Here is a 20,541-nt window from a genome sequence, read left to right on the forward strand (position 1 = left end):
CCATGTGAGCCATACATGGATCCAGGTCCAAAACCTAGGTGAATGCAGGGATGCAAATGCAACTATTACAAGTGCTTCCAATATTTTACATATCTTCATCTCGTTCATCGGGCCCACCATCTTCCAGTCTTGATCTCCCACTATTTCTAATAATTACATTTAAATAGCCATGGTACATAAGGGATACATCTCATGGGGTGAGAACAGGCCATAAACCAGACCCACTTTAATAATATCAAATATTAAAAAAACGAATAAAACAGTAAAATATCCTAACATACACCTAACACATTGGTCAAGACTCTCGATCATCCTTAATGCATTTAATATCAAATATTAACATCAATTTAATTAATTGATAAATCACATATCTAATAATTTTATCACTAACCACCACAATTATTAAAGAATTTAATAAATTAAATAAACACCTTTATTTAATTTCCAATTAAATCAATAATAATTGATTTCTTGTAAAACTCATTTTACCATAAATAATTAAAATCATATTTTAATTATTTATTTTACAAGAAAATTCTTAATTCTCTAAAAATTAATTTTCCAAAAAAAAAAAAATTTGAACCAATTTTGCCCACCATTCAGCACGGTTCCCGAGACACTCCCAGGCAGCCGCCCACGTTGCCCGCCCTGCTGCCCGAACGTTTCAGGGCAGCAGTAGGGGTCCTGTGCGCGCAGCGCGGCGGCACGCCGTGCGAGAAGCGTGCGGACGTTCCGCACGCCGCGCGCGCGGCACTTTGCGCGCAGACGCGCACAGTGCGCTGCCCGGAACAGTTCCGGGCAGCCCCATTTTTTTTAATTTCTGGAAAAAATAATTTTTATGGTGCTACAATTTTCTGAAAAATTTTCTTGTGTGGTTAGAAATAAATTATTCAATATCAAAACCATACAATTTAGAAAAACCTTGGCTCTGATACCACTGTTGGATCTCGGTTTTCTACGCACCCAAACGTAGCGGAAGTTTTAAAAATTTTTATTTTATTTTGACAATCAAAATATATTTGTTTTAGAACTCGTATGGTTTTATGGTTAAACAATCATATGGAGTTTAATAATATACCTTTAGTGAATTGATTCACATGGCTCCAACTGATTCAGTATGACGGATCTAGCTCTTGATGAATCTCCACGAACTTTCTTCAAGATACTCCTTTCTTTTTCTTCTAATCAGGTCCACGAATAGATGATTTCTTCCTCTTCCAATTTGCACTAGAAAATTGGGAGAAGTTTTTGCGTTGGAGATCAAGGTTTAAGAGACGGCTCAACATTTTCCTTCAAGAAGGGTGGCCGAAATATTTAGGTCTTTGAGAAGGAGAATTTCGAAAATTGTGGTGGTGGAGGCTAGGGTTATGCCATGCTAACTCCTATTTATAATTAAGCAATCACCTAATAATCATAACTAACATTAATGGGCTTGATTAATTAATTGATCTAGTCCAACTAGTTTAATTAATTAATCAAAGTCCATTAAGAACTTTAATTATGTAGTATATTGGACTTGTACTCCTACAAGCCCATTAAACATACTTCCCACCAATTTTAATTTAATATTTAATAAACTCAACTTTTGGGCTTAATAAATTAAATCGATTATAAATTCAACATTTGAATTTATTGTTTAAATTATAAATTCAACTCCTTGAGTTTTATTATCTCCAAATTTTAATATTTAATAAACTCAACTTTTGAGCTTAATAAATTAAATCCTCAAATTTTATAAATTCAACTCCTTGAATTTATTCTCTCCAAATTTCATAAATTCAACTTCTTGAATTTACTATCTTATAAATTAAACTCCTTGAATTATTTTCTCAAAATTTAATTATCATAAATTCAACTCCTTGAATTTACTATATCATAATATAAATTCAACTCCTTGAATTTATTCTCTCAACAGGAACAAACGATCCAGTGCTTGTGTGACCCTCAATGATTCAGGGATACGGCTAGCCGTGGGTTGACAATTCTTTGTGATTCAGAATAATATTTATTATTATTCGTGCTTACCCTAGTTAGCCCCATTCTTTCATCAACACCTTGATTAAGAATGTCAGAACTCATTTCTGATTGCACCCATCGGATCATGGTAAGAGCGTCTAGTAGCATCGCCCCATGATCCCCTAGGTATCACTGATAGTGCCTGCAAGAACCAGTCGATTATGATTAACGTACAGTACGGTCCCTTCATCTCATATATCTCGATCGAATCTGCAACCATTGGTTCATCGAGGGTTGCATAATAATTCGATAACTATGTGATAACTATAAATAGTGGCATCGCATGTACGGTTGGAGAACTCATTCTCTAACGTACATCTCATACTCTGGCCAGAGATTCCACGCACTATAATTTCATCAGATCACATAGGATATCCATACCCGCAGGTGAGCGGTGAATCCCCGACTACAATGCACTGGCTCCTATATGTGTCGCAACTGTACCCAACCTCGCCACCTGATGACTCTCCTGGAGCCGGTAAACGAGTCAAAGCACAGCCCTAGCATATAGAGCCTCAGTGTTGTCCCGGGTCGTAAGGACTAATGGTGTACAATCATAACCACAGACTTATCCTCTCGATGAATGATAATCACTTGGAAAGTCCGAGGGAGGGTTGTTCGGTATAATCATCATATGACTACCCATCTGCATGTTTGGACATCTCTATGCCCTTACCAAGAAACGCAGTACACAACATCACAGATGCTAGTCTCGAGCTCAAGCGGCCTTTATCTTATTTTAGGCGGCTGAATCGACTAGGAACGAATTAGAATATGCAGTGTTTACAAATGAGTTTCAACTTCGAATTACGATTCATTTGTATTAAAGCATAATCAAGGACTTTATCTATGCTGATTGCATGGGTATACAGATAAAGTAAAACGAAACCATTAAAAAATAAATTATATTAAAATAAAGATTGTTTATCATAACTGAGTTAATAAATTCCCTAGCCAACAGTTGACTTATAGGGCATCTACTCTAACAGTTCAACCTAATCACACTGAGTTTGGCAAGATTTTTAAAAGAGGATCATCCCACCATCACAAAGAAAGAGGTCGACCCTAATAAGAGGGTTGCACTTGATACATGAAATCAAAGTGACTTTCTTTGCAAAAGCTATATTCTGAATGAACTTGACAATGCACTTTACAATGTGTACTGTTAAGTCCAAAACCACAAAGGAACTATGAGAAATGCTTGAACAGAAGTATAAGTCAGAAGATGCTGACCTTAAAAAAATCCATTGTTGGACGCATCTTGGACTTCAAGTTGGTAGACTCCAAATCTGTGGTGAGTGAAGTGCAAGAAATACAAATACTTTTGCACGAGATTCATGTAGAGAAAATGAGTCTAAGTGAACTTTTCCAAGTTGCTGTTTTGTTTGAGAAACTCCCTCCTATGTCGAAGGATTTCAAGAATTACTTGAAGCATAAGAAGAAGGAAATGAGACTGAGGATCTGATTGTACGACTAAGGATTGAGTAAGAAAACCGTATAACGGAGGACAAGACAAGCAAAAAACTGCAGTAAACCAAAGAAAGGGAAGAAACAAGCGAACATAGGTCAAGAAATGTCGATACTATTTGACTATTCTAAGCTGGATTTATCTACGATTGTTTTTTAATCAAACTTGGTGGACAACCCAAACAAACGATGGGTTGATACGGGTGCTATCCAAGAAATATGCTCCGATAAAGAGATGTTCTTTACATACACTCTAATTCCACTTAAATGTCCAACATTTCTTTCATGAGTTTGCCTAAGGGCGGGCTTCACGGTGACATTAATGGTAATTATTTGAGCCAAATTAAAGCATACCTCTACAATCTTTAATAATTATTATATATATTTTGTGTAATTTCTAATAAATAATTAGCAATTGATATTTGTGATGCAGTCTTTAGTTATTGAAACGGATTATTAGAAGGAATGAGTCGTGATATTTTCATGGAATTGATTTAAAATAACAGCGATTGAAAAAGTTACAATTATAAATATATATTTCATTGTTAATTATAATATAATATATCATAAAGAGACATTTTACGGATGCTCAATTTCTCATCTGTGGTTTAGTTATTTTATTCACACGATTCATTTTACTCTTGTCAGTATGGACAAGTTATTTATGGGAATCAACATTACTATAATTAAATGATCTAATATGTAACTTAAATTACTTGAAGTTGTGTGTTAAAAATAAAAAATAAAAAAAAATATTACTTGAAGTTGCCAACGTATAGTAGTTTTTGTGTTTGCAAGGAATGGAAATGTGATTGTGGTCCGTGGCCCAACATAAATTTCCCCAAAACAAAATTTCTTCGGAAAATACTATGTGATGGTTAAAAATTAGAGTGCAAAATATATTTGAAATGATAAAATTATCGTTGTATTTTATTCGAAAAACTATTTCAAAATTATATTTAGGATATTTATGTCATTTCGAATGCACGTTATAATAATCCAATATATAACTCTCATTATATATATATATATATATATATCATGATCCACTTTCTTCTGTGTGTTATTTTAAAAAAACTAAACAATAACTTTAAGATCTAAAATTTATTTATTATTTATCACTTTAAACTTATATTATTATAATTTGTCAATTTTTTAAATTTCCTAAACAATATAGAATATGCATAATACGAGAATGAAATTATAAGTTCTATAAATTTAACATCTAGAACTTATAATTTATTATTTATCACAATTTAAACTTATTTTACTATAATTTGACAAACCATTAAAGTCCTAAACAATATTTAATAACAATGAATGATTTACTTTTAATTTTTTCAATCAACTAACAACTAGTTTTGTTAAATTAATATGTTCGACCAACCCAGCCTTAATTTATGGTTCCACTTAAAAACTAATATCAAAATACAACTCAAGGGTAAAATGACAAGTGACAATGAAAAACTTTGCTTATGGACAAATAAATATTATTAATTTAATGCCAGGTTGTGAGAAAAGTGGGCTATAAATGTTGAGTTACTCCTCATATTCTTTCCCTTACGAACGAAAATAAACAAATCGACAGCTTATGATCGTTACAAGAACTATTTCATCAAATCAAACCATTCTTGTTTTAAATTCTTAAGCCTAAATGACGGTCAAAATAAACAATAGTTGTTAAATTTTATTGGGATTTGGTAAGTTAAATTAAATATACATGATCTTTTGACATTCACACAAGAGGCAACTAAAATTAAACCTTTGTTCATACCACAAAAAATCATGTTAGACGGTATCACATGTTAATTTTGTAAGATAAATATTTTATTTGAGTTACACATATAAAAATATTATTTTTTATGTCAAAAGAATTATTTTTTATAATAAATATGAGTGATGTTGAGCCGTCTAACGAATGAAAATTCACGAGACCGTCTCACAACATATGGTATAAGGTATAAAGTAATGGGCACGGCTAGCTGATTATATTCTTGAGAATATTATTATTTTACAGCGGTTGTATGGATACACATGATAAAATTGATCGAGACGGAGTTCATTTATTCTTATAATATATATTATAAGATAAGACACCCGGCTCCTAGCTAGCTAACTAAGCATGAATTTGGCAAACAATCATTGAACAAGCAAAGCAGGAAACAAATCACACTCAGTGAACATTATTGTGGTAATAATTATTGTTTGATTTCACGCCCATTTAGCCATGAGGGACATCCCGCCGGCACCCAACAAGACGGCGGCGTAAGACTTGATCTGCAGTTTGATGCTGCCTTGCAGCTTGGCTCCCATAAAATCTGCTGCCAACAGATCAACGAGAGCCATATAAATCAAGAGGCCAGAAGACGAAGCATTGAGCAAGCCCACAGTTATCAAGGAACGAGGGCTGTTTTCTTTGTAAGTGCTGGATAATCCCATCCCCAGTGCTATCCCGAATGGAGTGGTCACCGCGAAGAAAAATGCCATCACAGTCTTCTTTACGAAGCTGTATTCCGCCTGGAGAATGCAACCGCCGAGACCCATTCCTTCGAACATTTGATGGAAGCAGAGTGCAGCTACCAGCCCTTTGATTGTGCATGCGTTGTTCGACGCGCCAAGAGACAGTCCTATCACTATGGAATGAACGATGATTCCCAGCTCTAAAACCTGTACGTACCATTAATTGTCCACGCTTATTAATTAATCTGGTGTCAATCTTTGATACGTATATATATACAAACTTCTATGAAAGGGCGAGACTAACCATGGCAATTACTCTATATCGTAGAAGTTGTGAGCCCTCAGCATTGACCAATTTGCCTCCGTGGTGATGGCCGTGAAAATGGCCGTGATCAGGTTCCGCCACAGCCATCTCCTGATCTCTTGACTCGGCCGGCAGCACCACTCCAGATTTATTCTTCTGACTATATACACTGGTGGCCAAGGAGTCGATCATAAGCGTGAGGATGGCGGAGAGCATGGCCACAAATCCAGTGAAAGGAAACTTATGCCATGGATTTTCCTTCAAACAGGTGGATGACAACATGTCGAATGAATCAGGAAGAACGTGCATGAACCCAGTGGCCAGAATGATTCCAGCGGCAAAAGCCTTGACGATCACGAAAAGGCTGCGATCAGGCTGGAGCGCGGGGATGGAGCGCGTGAAGAGTGGCAAGCACACGCCGATCATGCTTGTTACTAGAATGGACACGATGGCGATGATTTTGAGAGGCAATGCTTTTTTCTTGTCGATGCATCCAGCATCATCTTCTGCTCCGCATTCCTGCACAACCGAGAGAACCTGCACGGAAAAGTTGGAAACCAGGAGGAACAAGACCAAAAGAATTGATGCTTTAGAAGTCATTTTGCTTTGTGTATGGACACATCTGTGTCGTTTGAGTTTAGAACTTATAGTAGCTAGCTAGCTGATGGAATGTTTGGAATATTAAGTAATTAATTTTGGTGACATAATGGACGAGGAGCTGCATGTAAAAGGCATGAAATGGCACCGGAACACTGACCAAGTCCAGTACTCCTACAATATCGTATTACGCCGATCGATTAATGGCAACATGTGGATATCGTGTGTTCCTTGCAATTACATGTACGGAAGGAGCGTGTGTTAAATCAGATGTGGCACAATTAATTACGTACTTCCAAAATTAAGTGCTAGCTATATATATAAACAAATAATATAATATATTCTTCATCATACCAACCAAGCTATTCAAGGGACATGCATGGGAAATCGAGTGAATTTGGATTTCGCTCAGTGTAAAGTCATCAAGGAATAATATATTTGGTTTCAAATTTGAATTTTTTTTTTATCCAAACAAATCAAATAATTAGAAATCATGTCTCCAAGTCAGGAAAAGTTTTTTTTTTTTTTTTTTGTTCTCAACTTATAATGATTTGGAAATATAAATGAAAGCAATTTGAGCAGTCGAAGTTGACAATAACATACATATACCGCCAATGTAATGGTCATAATGGCATATAATTAATATTATATGTTATGGGGCCGGTCGGGTATTATTTATATATATGGATCATACTATATAATATATAAGCTATTTAACTCAATGAAATCATTGACTCACACTCACAATTAACTATTAATGATTGGCATTGAAAATCATATCTATCTTAGATTTAATGAGAAAGCCATTATTCGTGCCTTGCTACGTATAAACTAAGTCTACGGGGCTGGTGCGTCGTTATCATTTATCTACAATTGACTTTTGAGCTTTGAATGTTCACATTGATGGAGACATCGTAGAAATTCCCCCATATATTTTAAAAATTCATTTATTCATTCATTTTAATTTAATAAAATAAACAATTATTGGTTTGTGTTAAAATGTTGACTTTTGGATAATCAAAATGGAAACCTAAAATATGAGTAACCACATTATCTAATGATATTGAGTATGATATTTATTAAATCTCAACACAATAGTGAGGAAATCTACGCCATGTATTTTTTCTTTGGATAACGAACCTATTATTATTACTAACTTCAATGTACACGCATTGCGTGCATGTCCATTCTTTTTTTTTTTAATAAGTAATCTTGTTTAAAAAAATGATATTTTTTTATTTTTAAAAACATATATATTTACATAAATATAATTTCTCGTAAAAAAAAAAAGAAATATGAGGCTAAAACAAAGAAAGAGATGTATTTTGATAATTCTAAAAATTATGCAAAGACACCATTTTGTTTTTATTATGGCTCCAAGATGGGTGTTATTATTATTGTTGTTGCTGTTGTTATTTGATAGATGGTAGCTCACAAGTTGGCATGCAACCAGAATATATCAAGAGATTGACCACCGATGGTTAGTGGCCATAACTAGGGATGACAACTTTTCCCCACGGGTTTGAGACCCCGCGGAAAAAGCACGAAACGGGGATGAGGATCCCCGATTTTTCGGGTTTGAGTTCGGGTTCGAGATTTAAAAAAATCCCTGATGTAATTCGGGGCGGGTATGGGATTACTATCCCCATCCCCGAAATCCCCGAACCCAGTCCCAAAAATAATATCAATAATAAAATAATAGTTTTATTAATATTAATAATATAATAATAATAATATTATTTTTTAAAATATTAATAATCTTATTATTATTAATATTGATATTAATATTAATATTATCTCTAATAATAATATATAATAATAAGTTTTAATTTGAGAAAATCTCCGAATTCGTCATCGTCTTGTCATATTAATATTTTTGAAACGAGGATGGGAGCGGGGATGAGAAGTTGATCCCCGAAGTTTCGGGTTTGGGGATTCCCCGAACCTGAAAAAGCGGGGATTGGGGCGGGTATGGGGGTGGGGATGGAATTCGGGGATGAGGATGGGGAAGGCAAACCCGCCCCCGCCCCTCCCATTGCCATCCCTAGCCATAACCAAGAGGGAGTTTGTTGGAATCTTGGGTTATATATTCTGTTGGATAGCATGGATCAGCGTGTGGTAACCGGACGACTGGAAATTCAAGTGTCAATACTTAAAAGCGGACTCAGGGGCTTCAAAGATCATCAGAAACATTTTTTTCATCACAATCACTTGATAGTCTCAATTGTAATTCATCCTTTGTATGATCGATATGTACTTGTAATTCTATGTTGGATTAATCTATTAAGAGGTTGTTGCTTTCTTCTCGTGGATGTAGGTCGGAACTCTTGTATAATATAATACACATATCTCCACAATGATATGATATTGTCCACTTTAGGTATAAAACCTCGGGAATTTATTTTTGGACTTTACCCAAAAGTCCTCATATTCATGAATATATCATTCCATCTTATTAACTTACGATCTTCCTCATAAATTTTCGATGTGACTTTGGTTAAATTCTCAACAATCTTCCTCTCAAACGAAAGACCACCATTATTCCCATGGTCAGCCCCTTCCCTCAATCTCATTCGTTCATCACCGAGGTAACTTATCTCCACTGCGTTAGGAGCACATGACTCACGCCACGAATTTAATGGGAGCCCTACCCTTCATTCGTTTAAGTCTCCGATGATTCAACCCATATGACCTGATCTCGAAAATGGCTCTGATATAATTTATTGTAAAATAGAACACACATATCATCACAATTGTATGATACTCTTAACTTTGGGCATAAAACCTCATAGATTTGTTTTTGGATTTTACCAAAAAGACCTCATATCAATAGATATATCATTCCATTTTATTAATCAATGATTTTTCTCATGTATTTCTAATTTGAGATTTTGGTTGAATACTCAACAAGAACTTTGGTCGAACCACGTAATTCCATTGCATTCTTAATCATGCACATATTGCTTACTGATTCTTGTGTTAGTCTAAATTTGGCATCGTCCATGGGAATCGGGGTCACGACTACTTGAGATCAAGAAAATGGGCTATATGAAATTTGACATTGAGAAGTTCTTAGGAAACATCGATATTTTCCTTTGGAGAATCAAGATGAAAGTCATATTGATCCAACAAGAGCCGGTAGAACCAATAAATGAGGAAGATATGATACCAGCGATTAGAAGGAGAAGGTACAAATTCTCGCCAAAGCAAAAAATGCCATTTTATTATGCCCAAGTGATAAACCACTCAGATAAGTCTCAAAATAAACTTTTGTAGCAGCCATGCAGAACAAACTTGAAAATCTGTATACGGCTAAATCTCTTGCAAATCGCCAGTACATGAAGCAACATCTATATTCATTCAAGATCGGAGATGATAAAAATATATCTGTTCAGATAAATGAATTCTTAAAATCTTGGACGATGTAGAGAACATAGATGTGAAGATGGAAGATGAGGATAAAGCTCATATTTTGTTGAGTTCCCTTCCAAGCTCATATGAGAACCTTCGAGATGCCATGTTGTATGGTAGAAAACAAACAATATCTTCAGAAGAAGTTCAATAACCAGTGCAAGCAGAGGACTAACGGAAATTGATCCAATAAAATGGACATTTAAAAGGTGAAAGCCTTGTAATTTGTGAAAGAACTGAGATAAAATCTTCAAGAAATGACAGAAATCGATCAAGATTCAAAAGAGAAACTAGATATAAATGTTTTCAATGACATTACAAGAAAGACTGACCTGATAGGAGAAAGAAAACACAAATCAAAAGAGAATGTAGAGGTTGTTGTGGCTTGTGATGGCTATTAGTTTGTAGAAGTTCTAGCTATCACATACCAATGTCCTTGCTACGACTGGATTTTTGATTCGAGGTGTTCATTCCACATGTGCCTTTCTAGATCCTGGTTTGAAACTTTTACAGATGTTGAAGAAGGATTGGTATTGCTAAGAAATAACATATCAAGTAAAGTTAGGGGTATCGGTACTATAAAACTCAAGATGCATGATGGAATGGAGAAATTGCTAAGTAAAGTTAGACATGTTCTTGATCTTAAAAGAAACTTAATGTCATTATGGACACTTGATTCAATTGGCTACAAATTTAAGGCTGAATATAGTATATTCAATATTCAAAAGGGCTCATTGTGATCATGAAAGGCTTCAAGAAGAATTCATTGTACATACTACAATGACAACAATAATAGGTAAATCTACCATAGCACAAATCTTTAGTGATGCATCAAATTTGTGGCACCTCGGATTAAGGCATGTAAGCGAACAAGGATTAGCTCACCTATTGAAGCAAAACTTGTTGTGTGGAGATCAAGTTCACGGCCTAGATCAGTGTGATTATTGCATTCTTGGGAAAACTAAAAGATAATTTCATAAAATCGATTCATGCCACCTCCAGACAATTTGAATATGCCCACTCAAAATTATGGGGTCCCTCAAGGAATCCAACACATGTTGGATAAAGTACTTCATATCTATTGTGGATGACTTCTCATGAAGACTGTGTATCTTTGTACTTAAAACCAAAGATCAGGCATTAATCAAGTTTAAAGAGTAACTCATTATGACAAAAAAAACAAATAAGACAAGAAGCTGAAGTACCTAAGGACATATATTTGATTGGAGTATATGCCACAATAGTTCAAGGAGTTATGCAACTCAAAGAGAATTACAAGACATAAGACAGTAAGTGGCACCCCTTCAACCAAAAAGTTTGGCAGTGAGAATAAACCGTACACTACTCGAAAGGATAAGATGCATGATGTTAAATGATGGTCTTCCAAAAACCTTCTGGGGTGAAGCTTTAATGCCTGAAGTAAATATCACAATTTGTTGATTTAGTAATTTGAGATTACTAAATAATTAACAATTTTTAAAGAATGAAATATGACAGATTTTGGTCATATGAAGTCCAAATGATTTGAAATTTGGATATAACGTAGAATACTCGAAGATATAGAAGTTTCATGTTCTGAGTTTTGAAAAATTTGATTATTTGACTGGTCTAAAAAGGATAAACCGGTGTTAAAAATATTAAATATTATATATATTATATTATTTATATAATATTTTTTTTTTTAAAAAAAGATAAATTTGAAAAGTGACATTCATGAATTCTAGAGAATTCATTGCCAGAGAGGAACGAGAGAGGTGAGAGAAAAAAAATAGGGTTTTCGATTATTTTTTTCGATCTTGCGACTTATCAGTTTATCCAATCGATGAACCGACTTCAGTTCTGGGATCGTCGACATGAGTTCTTCGATTTGGGGTATAAATTTTATATTTTTGGTGATGTTTGAAATTCGTCGATTTCTAGAATAAATCTGATAAATTGTTAACTCATACTGAAATTGTAAATTGTTGGAGAGTGTATGATTTTAACGAAGAAGGGAAGATTATATTGGTGTTATTTTAAATTATTCCCAAATTATTATATTAAAGATTTTAATCATTGAATTGAAATTAGAGAGTTGTTTCTCGGTTGTTATTAATTCTGATTATGTATTCGGAGTCTACGAAGTATAGGCTACATGTTTATATAAAGTTTTCATAATTTAACGGATGTTGTAAAATAACCTATTATTGAAGTTAATTTACTATGATGTATTTATATTAGTATTAATAACTAAATACACCGGAATATTAATTGTTGAACGATGAAGATGTATAATCAAGTTTTATGTTTTATTGAATTGATTGTTGTTGGAATATTTGATGTTATATATTGAGGCTCTTATGATTGTGTTGATACAGTGGCAATGATATGATAATTGTTGTTGAATTATTTAGATACATCACAAGCCTCAGGATCAAAGAAATAGCCAGATTGTATATATATACTCGATTATCAGGTACGTGTTGACGTACGAGCATACGCTGTTATTGTTTATTATTGACGAATACTATTGTGTTAAACGATGGTAAACCACCAAAAATGTGTGATTTGATATTATATTTATTGTTGCTTATTATTGTTGATGTTGTTGGTTGTCGTTTATTGAGAAACGTCTCGTTGATATTGTTCAATCGACGATATTGTTGTCGACAGAGTAGGGGTGCGACGTAACGTTGATGTTGTTCGATCGACGATATTGTTGTCGCCGGAGTTGGGGTGCGACGTATTATTGATATTGTTGTTGCAGTAGTATGTGAGTGATGTCGTTGATGGTTTGATTGTCCATAGACCGAAAAAAGGTATTTCTGTTATGATTTCAGTTATATTTTATGTTGTTATTAATATAATTGTGATGTATTACGATGAAAATTTTTGTATATGATCACCCTTTTGTGGGCTATTTCTGTTGGATATGTTATAAGATTATGCCGTGAGACATGATAGAGGTGAATGACTAGGTGTGCCTAGTCAAACAGTCATGTAGTTAATAGTAGATAGAGACAGTATAGCTCTGTCTTATTTGAGCTTTGTTTGTATTTATTATACTGTTTCTGCTACACTAATGTAGATAGTGTAATGATTGCACTATTTTGTTGTATATGCATTATATTATTACATCGTTGAAAAAATTTTTTTTATGCACATTATGTCATATATTGTATAATTACGTGGCGAGGTTTGGGCGCCACACTTGGTGGTATAAGGGGATATGTTAGATGTCTGGGATGGTTAAGAGTTGGGTTTGTTATGAGGGAGTTGGATGGCGATATTATCTGTGTGTGTCTGTGAATTTGACTTGTTTTTTATGATTTCTTGGTGTGATTGATTGTTCTTTAGTTGCGTGTACTTTCATGCGAAATGTGTGATGATGATTACTGAATTGTAATTTTTAAATGTTATGATTAACAATTTGATTTTCAGTGATGACAGCTATAGAACAGGTACATCTGCACGAGGAAACAGAAGAGGTTTACAGTGGGTTTGGGCAGATGAATCCATTGCCACCTCCTCATATGGGACAGGAACTTGCAGATCAGCCTTTATTGCCTGGTGAGTTGAGTTTGGCACAGTTTAATAGTTATCTTCCGCCGAGATTTGATAGCTCTGAAATTGGTGAGCGAGAAAAGGAGTGGATTGAGAGGATATAGCAGATATTTGTGACTGCTCCGTGTGCTAGGTTTGCTTGGTTACGATTGACAATATTCCAGCTTTCGAGGAATGTATTATTGTGGTGGCAGACGACTGAGATTGGATTGAGAGCCCAGGGCCGTACTATTGATTGGGATGTGTTTCGATCTCGTTTCCTTGATAAGTATTTTTTTATAGCAGCCAGACAAAAGGAAGAAAGATAATTTGAGGATTTGAGACAGGGCATATGTCTGTTGCTGAGTATGAGTATATTCTACATTGTTGAAATATGTGCCACATGTTGCTACGAATGCCCATGCTAAGATGATGCACTTCTTGAGAGGGTTGAAGCTAGAGTTATTTGATCGCGTGCAATCAAATAACCCGGTATCATTTGAGGATGCAATGACGAGAACTGAGATGGCTGAGTTGGTGATGCAGGAGTATGGGGCTCAGGGACGATTATCAGAGCCGACTAGGGAGTCATTGCGACCGCAGGGACAATCTTTTAAATATTAGAAGGGTTCATCTTCTTCTTCATCCTTATATGGGAGGCATCGATTTGATTCACAACGTGTTGAGAGTCGTGAGGTAGTTCTCAGTCTATTCAGGGATAGAGAGGGAAGTCTAGAGGAGTAAGATGTTTTCATTGTGGGGGACCACATCTGCTCAGACAGTTCCCAAAGACAGAGATCACTGTTTTGAGTGTGGCGATGTGGGCCATATAGCGAGACATTGTCCTAGTCGTGAGGGACAATGAGAGCCCATGAGTGATAGAGGTTGATCCTCAGAGAAAGGAGGACGACAGCCTCAGCAGTTTACACCACGACCATCTGGTGGACACCCATGTATGCAGGGAGCTGGTCCGCCTCAGGCACATGTGTATGCTTTGACACAAGAGTAGGCAGAGGAGGCACGAGAGGAGATGATAGCGAGTAAGTGTTATTTATGTTCTTATCCTACTTATATTCTTGTTGATACAAGTGTCTCGCATACTTTTATATCGAAGAGGTTTATGGTTGAGCATCATATGCGTCCGTTTCCATTGTCTATGCCTCTTTTTGTTTCGACACCCTCTGGAGTTGATATATCAGTCGTATCTATGATATCAGATGGTATTATATCTTATGAGGGCTACGAGCTGAGATCTGATATGATTATTCTGGAGATGACTGATTTTGATTGTATTGTGGGAATTAATGTGCTGAGAAGATATTGTGCGACTGTTGATTGTTATCAGCAGGTAGTATATTTTTACACGTATCAGAAAGAGCGTCAGACCTTTTATGGGAAGGGTTCTCGTCCCCGTGCTCCATTGGTATCTGCTATTCGGATGTTTCGATTATTGAAGCATGGACATAGAATGTGACATAGAAGAAGAATGAGGTGAGAATAGAGGAGATACCTGAGTTTGCCGATGTATTTTCTGATGAGATTCCAGGCTTCCCACCAGCCCGTGAGCTGGAGTTTGGGATTGATTTGATGTCAGCTACTTCCCTTATTTCTCGTGCTCCTTACAGAATGGCACCAGCAGAGTTGAGAGAGTTGAAAGCCCAGTTACAGGACTTGCTGGACAAAGGATACATTCGTCCTAGTGTATCGCCTTGGGGTGCACCAGTCCTATTTGTGAGAAAGAAAGATGGAATGATGCGGCTTTGTATTGACTATCGACGGCTAAATAAGGTAACGATTAAGAATAAATATCCTCTCTCTCATATTAATGATTTGTTTGATCAGTTACAGGGAATCTCAGTGTATTCGAAGATTGATTTGAGGTCAGAATATCATCAGATACAAGTTAGAGAGGAGGATATTCAGAAGACAACATTCAGAACCAGATATGAGCATTATGAGTTTTTAGTTATACCGTTTGGGTTGAAGAATGCTCCGGCTGTGTTTATGAGTTTGATGAATAAGGTATTTCAGCTTTATCTTGATCAGTTTGTTATTGTATTTATTGATGATATATTGATATATTCTAGGACTGAGGCTGAGCATGTAGGGCATTTGCGTTCGGTATTACAGGTATTGCGAGATAGACAGTTGTATGCCAAACTCAGTAAATGTCAGATTTGATTGGATCGAGTGGTCTTCTTGGGTCATGTTATATCGAGAGATGGGATTTCTGTTGATCCAACGAAGGTCGAAGCCGTGTTACAATGGTCTGCACCTACATCTGTACCAGAGATCCGTAGTTTCTTGGGTTTAGCAGGTTATCATCGTCGATTTATCGAGAGATTTTCAGAGATTGCTAGACCGTTGACTCAGAGAGGTGTGCGATTTCAGTGGTCTGAGGCATGTGAGAGGAGTTTTCAGGAGTTGAAGCATCGACTGACGACCGCACCGGTGTTATCAATCCTTACAGAAAACAAGAGGTTTGTTGTTTATACTAATGCATCACTACATGGTTTGGGATGTGTTTTGATATATGATCGACATGTTGTGGCATACGCCTCGAGATAGCTGAAGCCACACGAAACAAGGTACCTTGTGCATGATTTTGAGTTGGCAGCCATTATCTTTTCTTTGAAGATATGACGACATTATTTATATGGTACCTCGTTTAAGATTTATACGAATCCTAAGAGAGTGATATTTTTGTTTACACATACATAGTTGAATATGAGACAGAGACGGTGGTTATATTTGTTGAAGGATTATGACTCTGAGATTGAATATCATCCTGAGCTAATCTTACAGCTGATGCATTGAGTCGTAAAGTGAGATGTACTGCAGAGGATGTGAGTCGTTTATCAGCTATGATGATGTCTTGTTGTTCCTTGGTATATGATTTTGATATCTCGACAACTCCTATCTAGGTATCTACCTTATTGGCTGAACATGATATATATGGTTGTATTCGTGAGGCATAGATAGTCGGTTTCTCGGAAAAAAGATACTCGTTTTAGAGTGGCTGATGATGGTAGTTTGAGGATGATAGATGGGTAGTTCTTGATGCATCTGAGTTGCGCCAAGGCTTGTTGCGGCGTGCACATTGCATTCGATATTCTATCCATCCTGGTGGCAAGAAGATGTATAAGGATTTACGCTCTCAGTTTTGGTGGAAGGGAATGTAACGTGATGTGATTGATTTTGTACGTCGATGTCTCAATTATCAACAGATCAAAGCTGAGAGGAGAAGGCCAGGAGGTGAATTGAGGAGTTTAGAAGTACCGACTTGAAAATTGGAGCACATATCGATGGATTTTGTGACTCATTTGCTAAGAAGCACTGGAACTATTGGTGCTATTTGGGTGATTGTTGATCGATTGACGAAAGTTGCACATTTTATACCCTATATCATGAACAGTACGTATTTGATGATGGTACATTTGTATATATGAGAGATTGTACGGTTCCAGTGTCTATTATTTTTTATAAAGATCCTTGATTTACTTTTCATTTTTGGAAAGGACTGCAGACTGCGATGGGGACAGTGTTGAAATTGAGTACGACTTATCATCCCCAGACAGATGGTTAGACTGAGCGTACTATTCAGACGCTGGAGGATATGTTTCGTGTGTATGTTATGGATTTTAAATATGTTTGGCAGTCTATTCCATTGGGCGAATTTGCGTATAACAATAATTATCAGAGTAGTATTCAGATTGCTCAATTTGAGGCATTGTATGGGAGACGTTGTAGATCCCCGTTATACTGGGATGATGTTGTTCGAGCTGGAGTTACCGGTCCTGAGATGATTCATGATATGGAAAAGAAAGTAAAGTTGTTACAGCAGCGATTGAAAGCAGCTCTAGATAGACAGGACGCCAATCTAAATAAAAGACGAAAACCATTAGAGTTTCAGCAGGACGATCAAGTATTTTTGAAAGTTTCTCCTTTTCATGGCACAATGATATTTGGTATGAAAAGAAAGTTAGCATCGAGGTATGTCGGCCCGTATGAGATATTGCAGCGGATAGGCACTTTGGCTTATCGATTGGCTCTAACTCCATCTTTATCTCGTATTCATGATGTGTTTCATGTGTCGATGTTGCGGAAGTATGATCCGCATCCTTAACATGTGTTGGATATTTCTGAGGTTCAGTTAGATACTGATGTGTCTTATGTTTAGAGACCGGTTTGTATTTTGGATCGATCTGAACGGAAGCTTCGTAGTAAGCATATACTGATGGTGAAGGTTTAGTGGGAGCATAGAGGTGTCGAAGAGACCACTTGGGAGATAGAGCAGCATATGAGGGAGCTCTACCCCTACTTATTCTGATTGTATGACGTATTTTTATTTATGCATGTTATTACTATTGTTGATTAATTTCGGGGTCGAAATTCATTTAAGGAGGGTCGAAATGTAATGCCTGAAGTAAATATCACAATTTGTTGATTTAGTAATGTGTGATTACTAAATAATTAACGGTTTTTAAATAATAAAATATGACATATTTTGGTCACATAAAGTTCAAATGTTTTGAAATTTGGATATAACGTAGAAAATTAAAAGATATAGAAGTTTCATGTTTTGAATTTTGGAAAATTTAATCGTTTGACTGGTCCAGATAGATATATCGATGTTAAAAATATTAAATATTATATATATAAATATTATATTATATTATAAAATAATATTTTTTTAAAAAAAAAACAAGATAAATTTTAAAAGTGACATTCATGAATTCTATAGAATTCATCGAGAGAGAGGAATAAGAGAGGTGAGAGAATAAAAAAATAGGGTTTTCGATATTTTTTTTCGATCTTGCAAGTTATCGGTTTATCCAATCGATGAACCGACTTCAGTTCTGGGATCGTTGACACAAAATCTTCGATTTGAGGTATAAATTTTATATTTTTGGTGATGTTTGAAATTCGTCGATTTCTGGACTAAATCCGATAAATTATTAAATCATAATGAAATTGAAGATTGTTGGAGAGTGTATGATTTTTATGAAGAAGAAAAGATTATAGTGTTGTTATTTTGAATTATTCCCAAATTATTATAATTTTATATTTTAATCGTTGGATTGAAATTAGCGAGTTGTTTGTCGGTTGTTATTAATTCTGATTATATATTCGGAGTCTACGGAGTATAGACTACAAATTGATATAAAGTTTTTGTAATTTAACGAATATTGTAAAATAGCCTATATTGAAGTTAATTTATTATGGTGTATTTGATGTTAGTATTAATAAATAAATACACTTGAATATTAATTGTTGAACGATGAAGATGTATAATCAAGTTTTATATTTTATTGAATTGATTGTTGTCGGGCTATTTGATGTTATATATTGAGGTTGTTATGATTGTGTTGATACGGTAACAATGATCTGATAATTATTGTTGAATTATTTAGATACATCATAAACCTCAGGATCAAAAAAATAGCCAGATTGTATATATATATACACACACACACACACACACACACACGCATTCAATTATCATGTACATGTTGACGTACGAGCATATGCTGTTATTGTTTAATATTGATGAATACTATTGTGTTAGATGATGGTAAATAATCGGAAATGGGTGATTTGATATTATATTTATTGTTGCTTATTATTGTTGATGCTGTTGGCTGTCGTTTATTGGGAGATGTTCATTGATGTTGTTCGATCGACGATAGTGCTTTTGCCGGAGTAGGGGTGCGACGTATCGTTGATGTTGTTTGGTAGACGATATTGCTGTCGCCGGAGTTGGGGTGCGACATGTCGTTGATGGTTTGATTTTTCAGAAACAGAAAAAGGGGTATTTATGTTATGATTTCAGTTATATTTTATGTTGTTATTAATATAACTGTTATGTATTACGATGATGATTGTTGTATATGATCATCCTTTGGGAGTTGTTTCTGTTGGACAAGTTATAAGACTATGTTGTGAGACATGATAGATGTGAAGGACTAGGTGTGTCTAGTTAAACAGTCATGTAGTTGATAGTAGATAGAGACGGTATAACTCATTGTCTTATTTGAGTTTTGTGTGTGTATTTATTATACTGTTTCTGCTACACTGATATAGACAGTGTGATATTTGCACTATTTTGTCGTATATACATTATATTATTACGTCGTTGAAAAGAAATTTTTTATTCATATGACGTCATATATTGAATGATTACGTGGTGTGGTTTGGGGCGCCACAGAAGCTATAACCACTGGACTTTGGTTGTCTTGCTTGTGCACATGTTAAGCAAGAAAAATTCGAACCAAGGGCTAGAATGTGCGTATTCATTGGCTACCCTGATGGAGTAAAATTATACAAAGTTTGGAGTATATAAAACAATAGCCCAAAGTGTTTCAATACCAGATATATCACTTTTGATTAATCCAAAATGAGCTATAAACAGAAAGCTAGTGTTCTTGAAGAAAATAATTAGATTGCTGATGATATGCAAGTTGAGGTGGAGTCATCAAAAAATACCTCAACTACATACATTCAAACAGGTCATTATTTTAATATGGACCAAGAAGAATAAACTCGTCAGAAAAAACATTGCGAGAGATAGGTAAAGGATGGAAATCAAACCTCTATACAAGTTTGGACATGCTGATGATTTATTATGTTTTGGAGGTAGCAGAACAATTGGAGCATGATAAATCGAGCTCTTACAAGGAAGTCATATCTGGAAAGAACGAACAAAGATGGATCCAAGCCATGGATGGGGAAATGGCTTCTTTGTACAAAAACAAGACCTGTAA

The 20,541-nt window shown here is 35.3% G+C and overlaps 1 protein-coding gene across 1 annotated transcript; it reads right to left on the reverse strand.

Annotated features, from left to right (window-relative positions):
- Positions 1 to 5,444: 5,444 nt before the first annotated feature.
- LOC142527002 (putative zinc transporter 10) lies at positions 5,445 to 6,929 on the reverse strand. Its single transcript, XM_075631708.1, has 2 exons — positions 6,248 to 6,929; positions 5,445 to 6,150 (listed from the first exon to the last, which is right to left on the reverse strand). The coding sequence occupies exons 1-2, from the start codon at positions 6,845 to 6,847 to the stop codon at positions 5,695 to 5,697; spliced, it is 1,056 nt and encodes a 351-aa protein (XP_075487823.1). The 5' UTR covers positions 6,848 to 6,929; the 3' UTR covers positions 5,445 to 5,694.
- Positions 6,930 to 20,541: the final 13,612 nt, after the last annotated feature.

The sequence above is a fragment of the Primulina tabacum genome, chromosome 15 (genome assembly GCF_025594145.1).
Source record: "Primulina tabacum isolate GXHZ01 chromosome 15, ASM2559414v2, whole genome shotgun sequence".
Taxonomy (NCBI): Eukaryota; Viridiplantae; Streptophyta; class Magnoliopsida; order Lamiales; family Gesneriaceae; genus Primulina; species Primulina tabacum.

What these genes read in the sequence shown, in the direction of transcription:
- LOC142527002 (XM_075631708.1), bottom strand. Translation starts at nt 6,847, where the DNA reads ATGACTTCTAAAGCATCAATTCTTTTGGTCTTGTTCCTCCTGGTTTCC. An exon ending in GATATAGAGTAATTGCCATG is followed by an intron (nt 6,151 to 6,247) that starts GTTAGTCTCGCC and finishes TGGTACGTACAG; the next exon opens with GTTTTAGAGCTGGGAATCAT.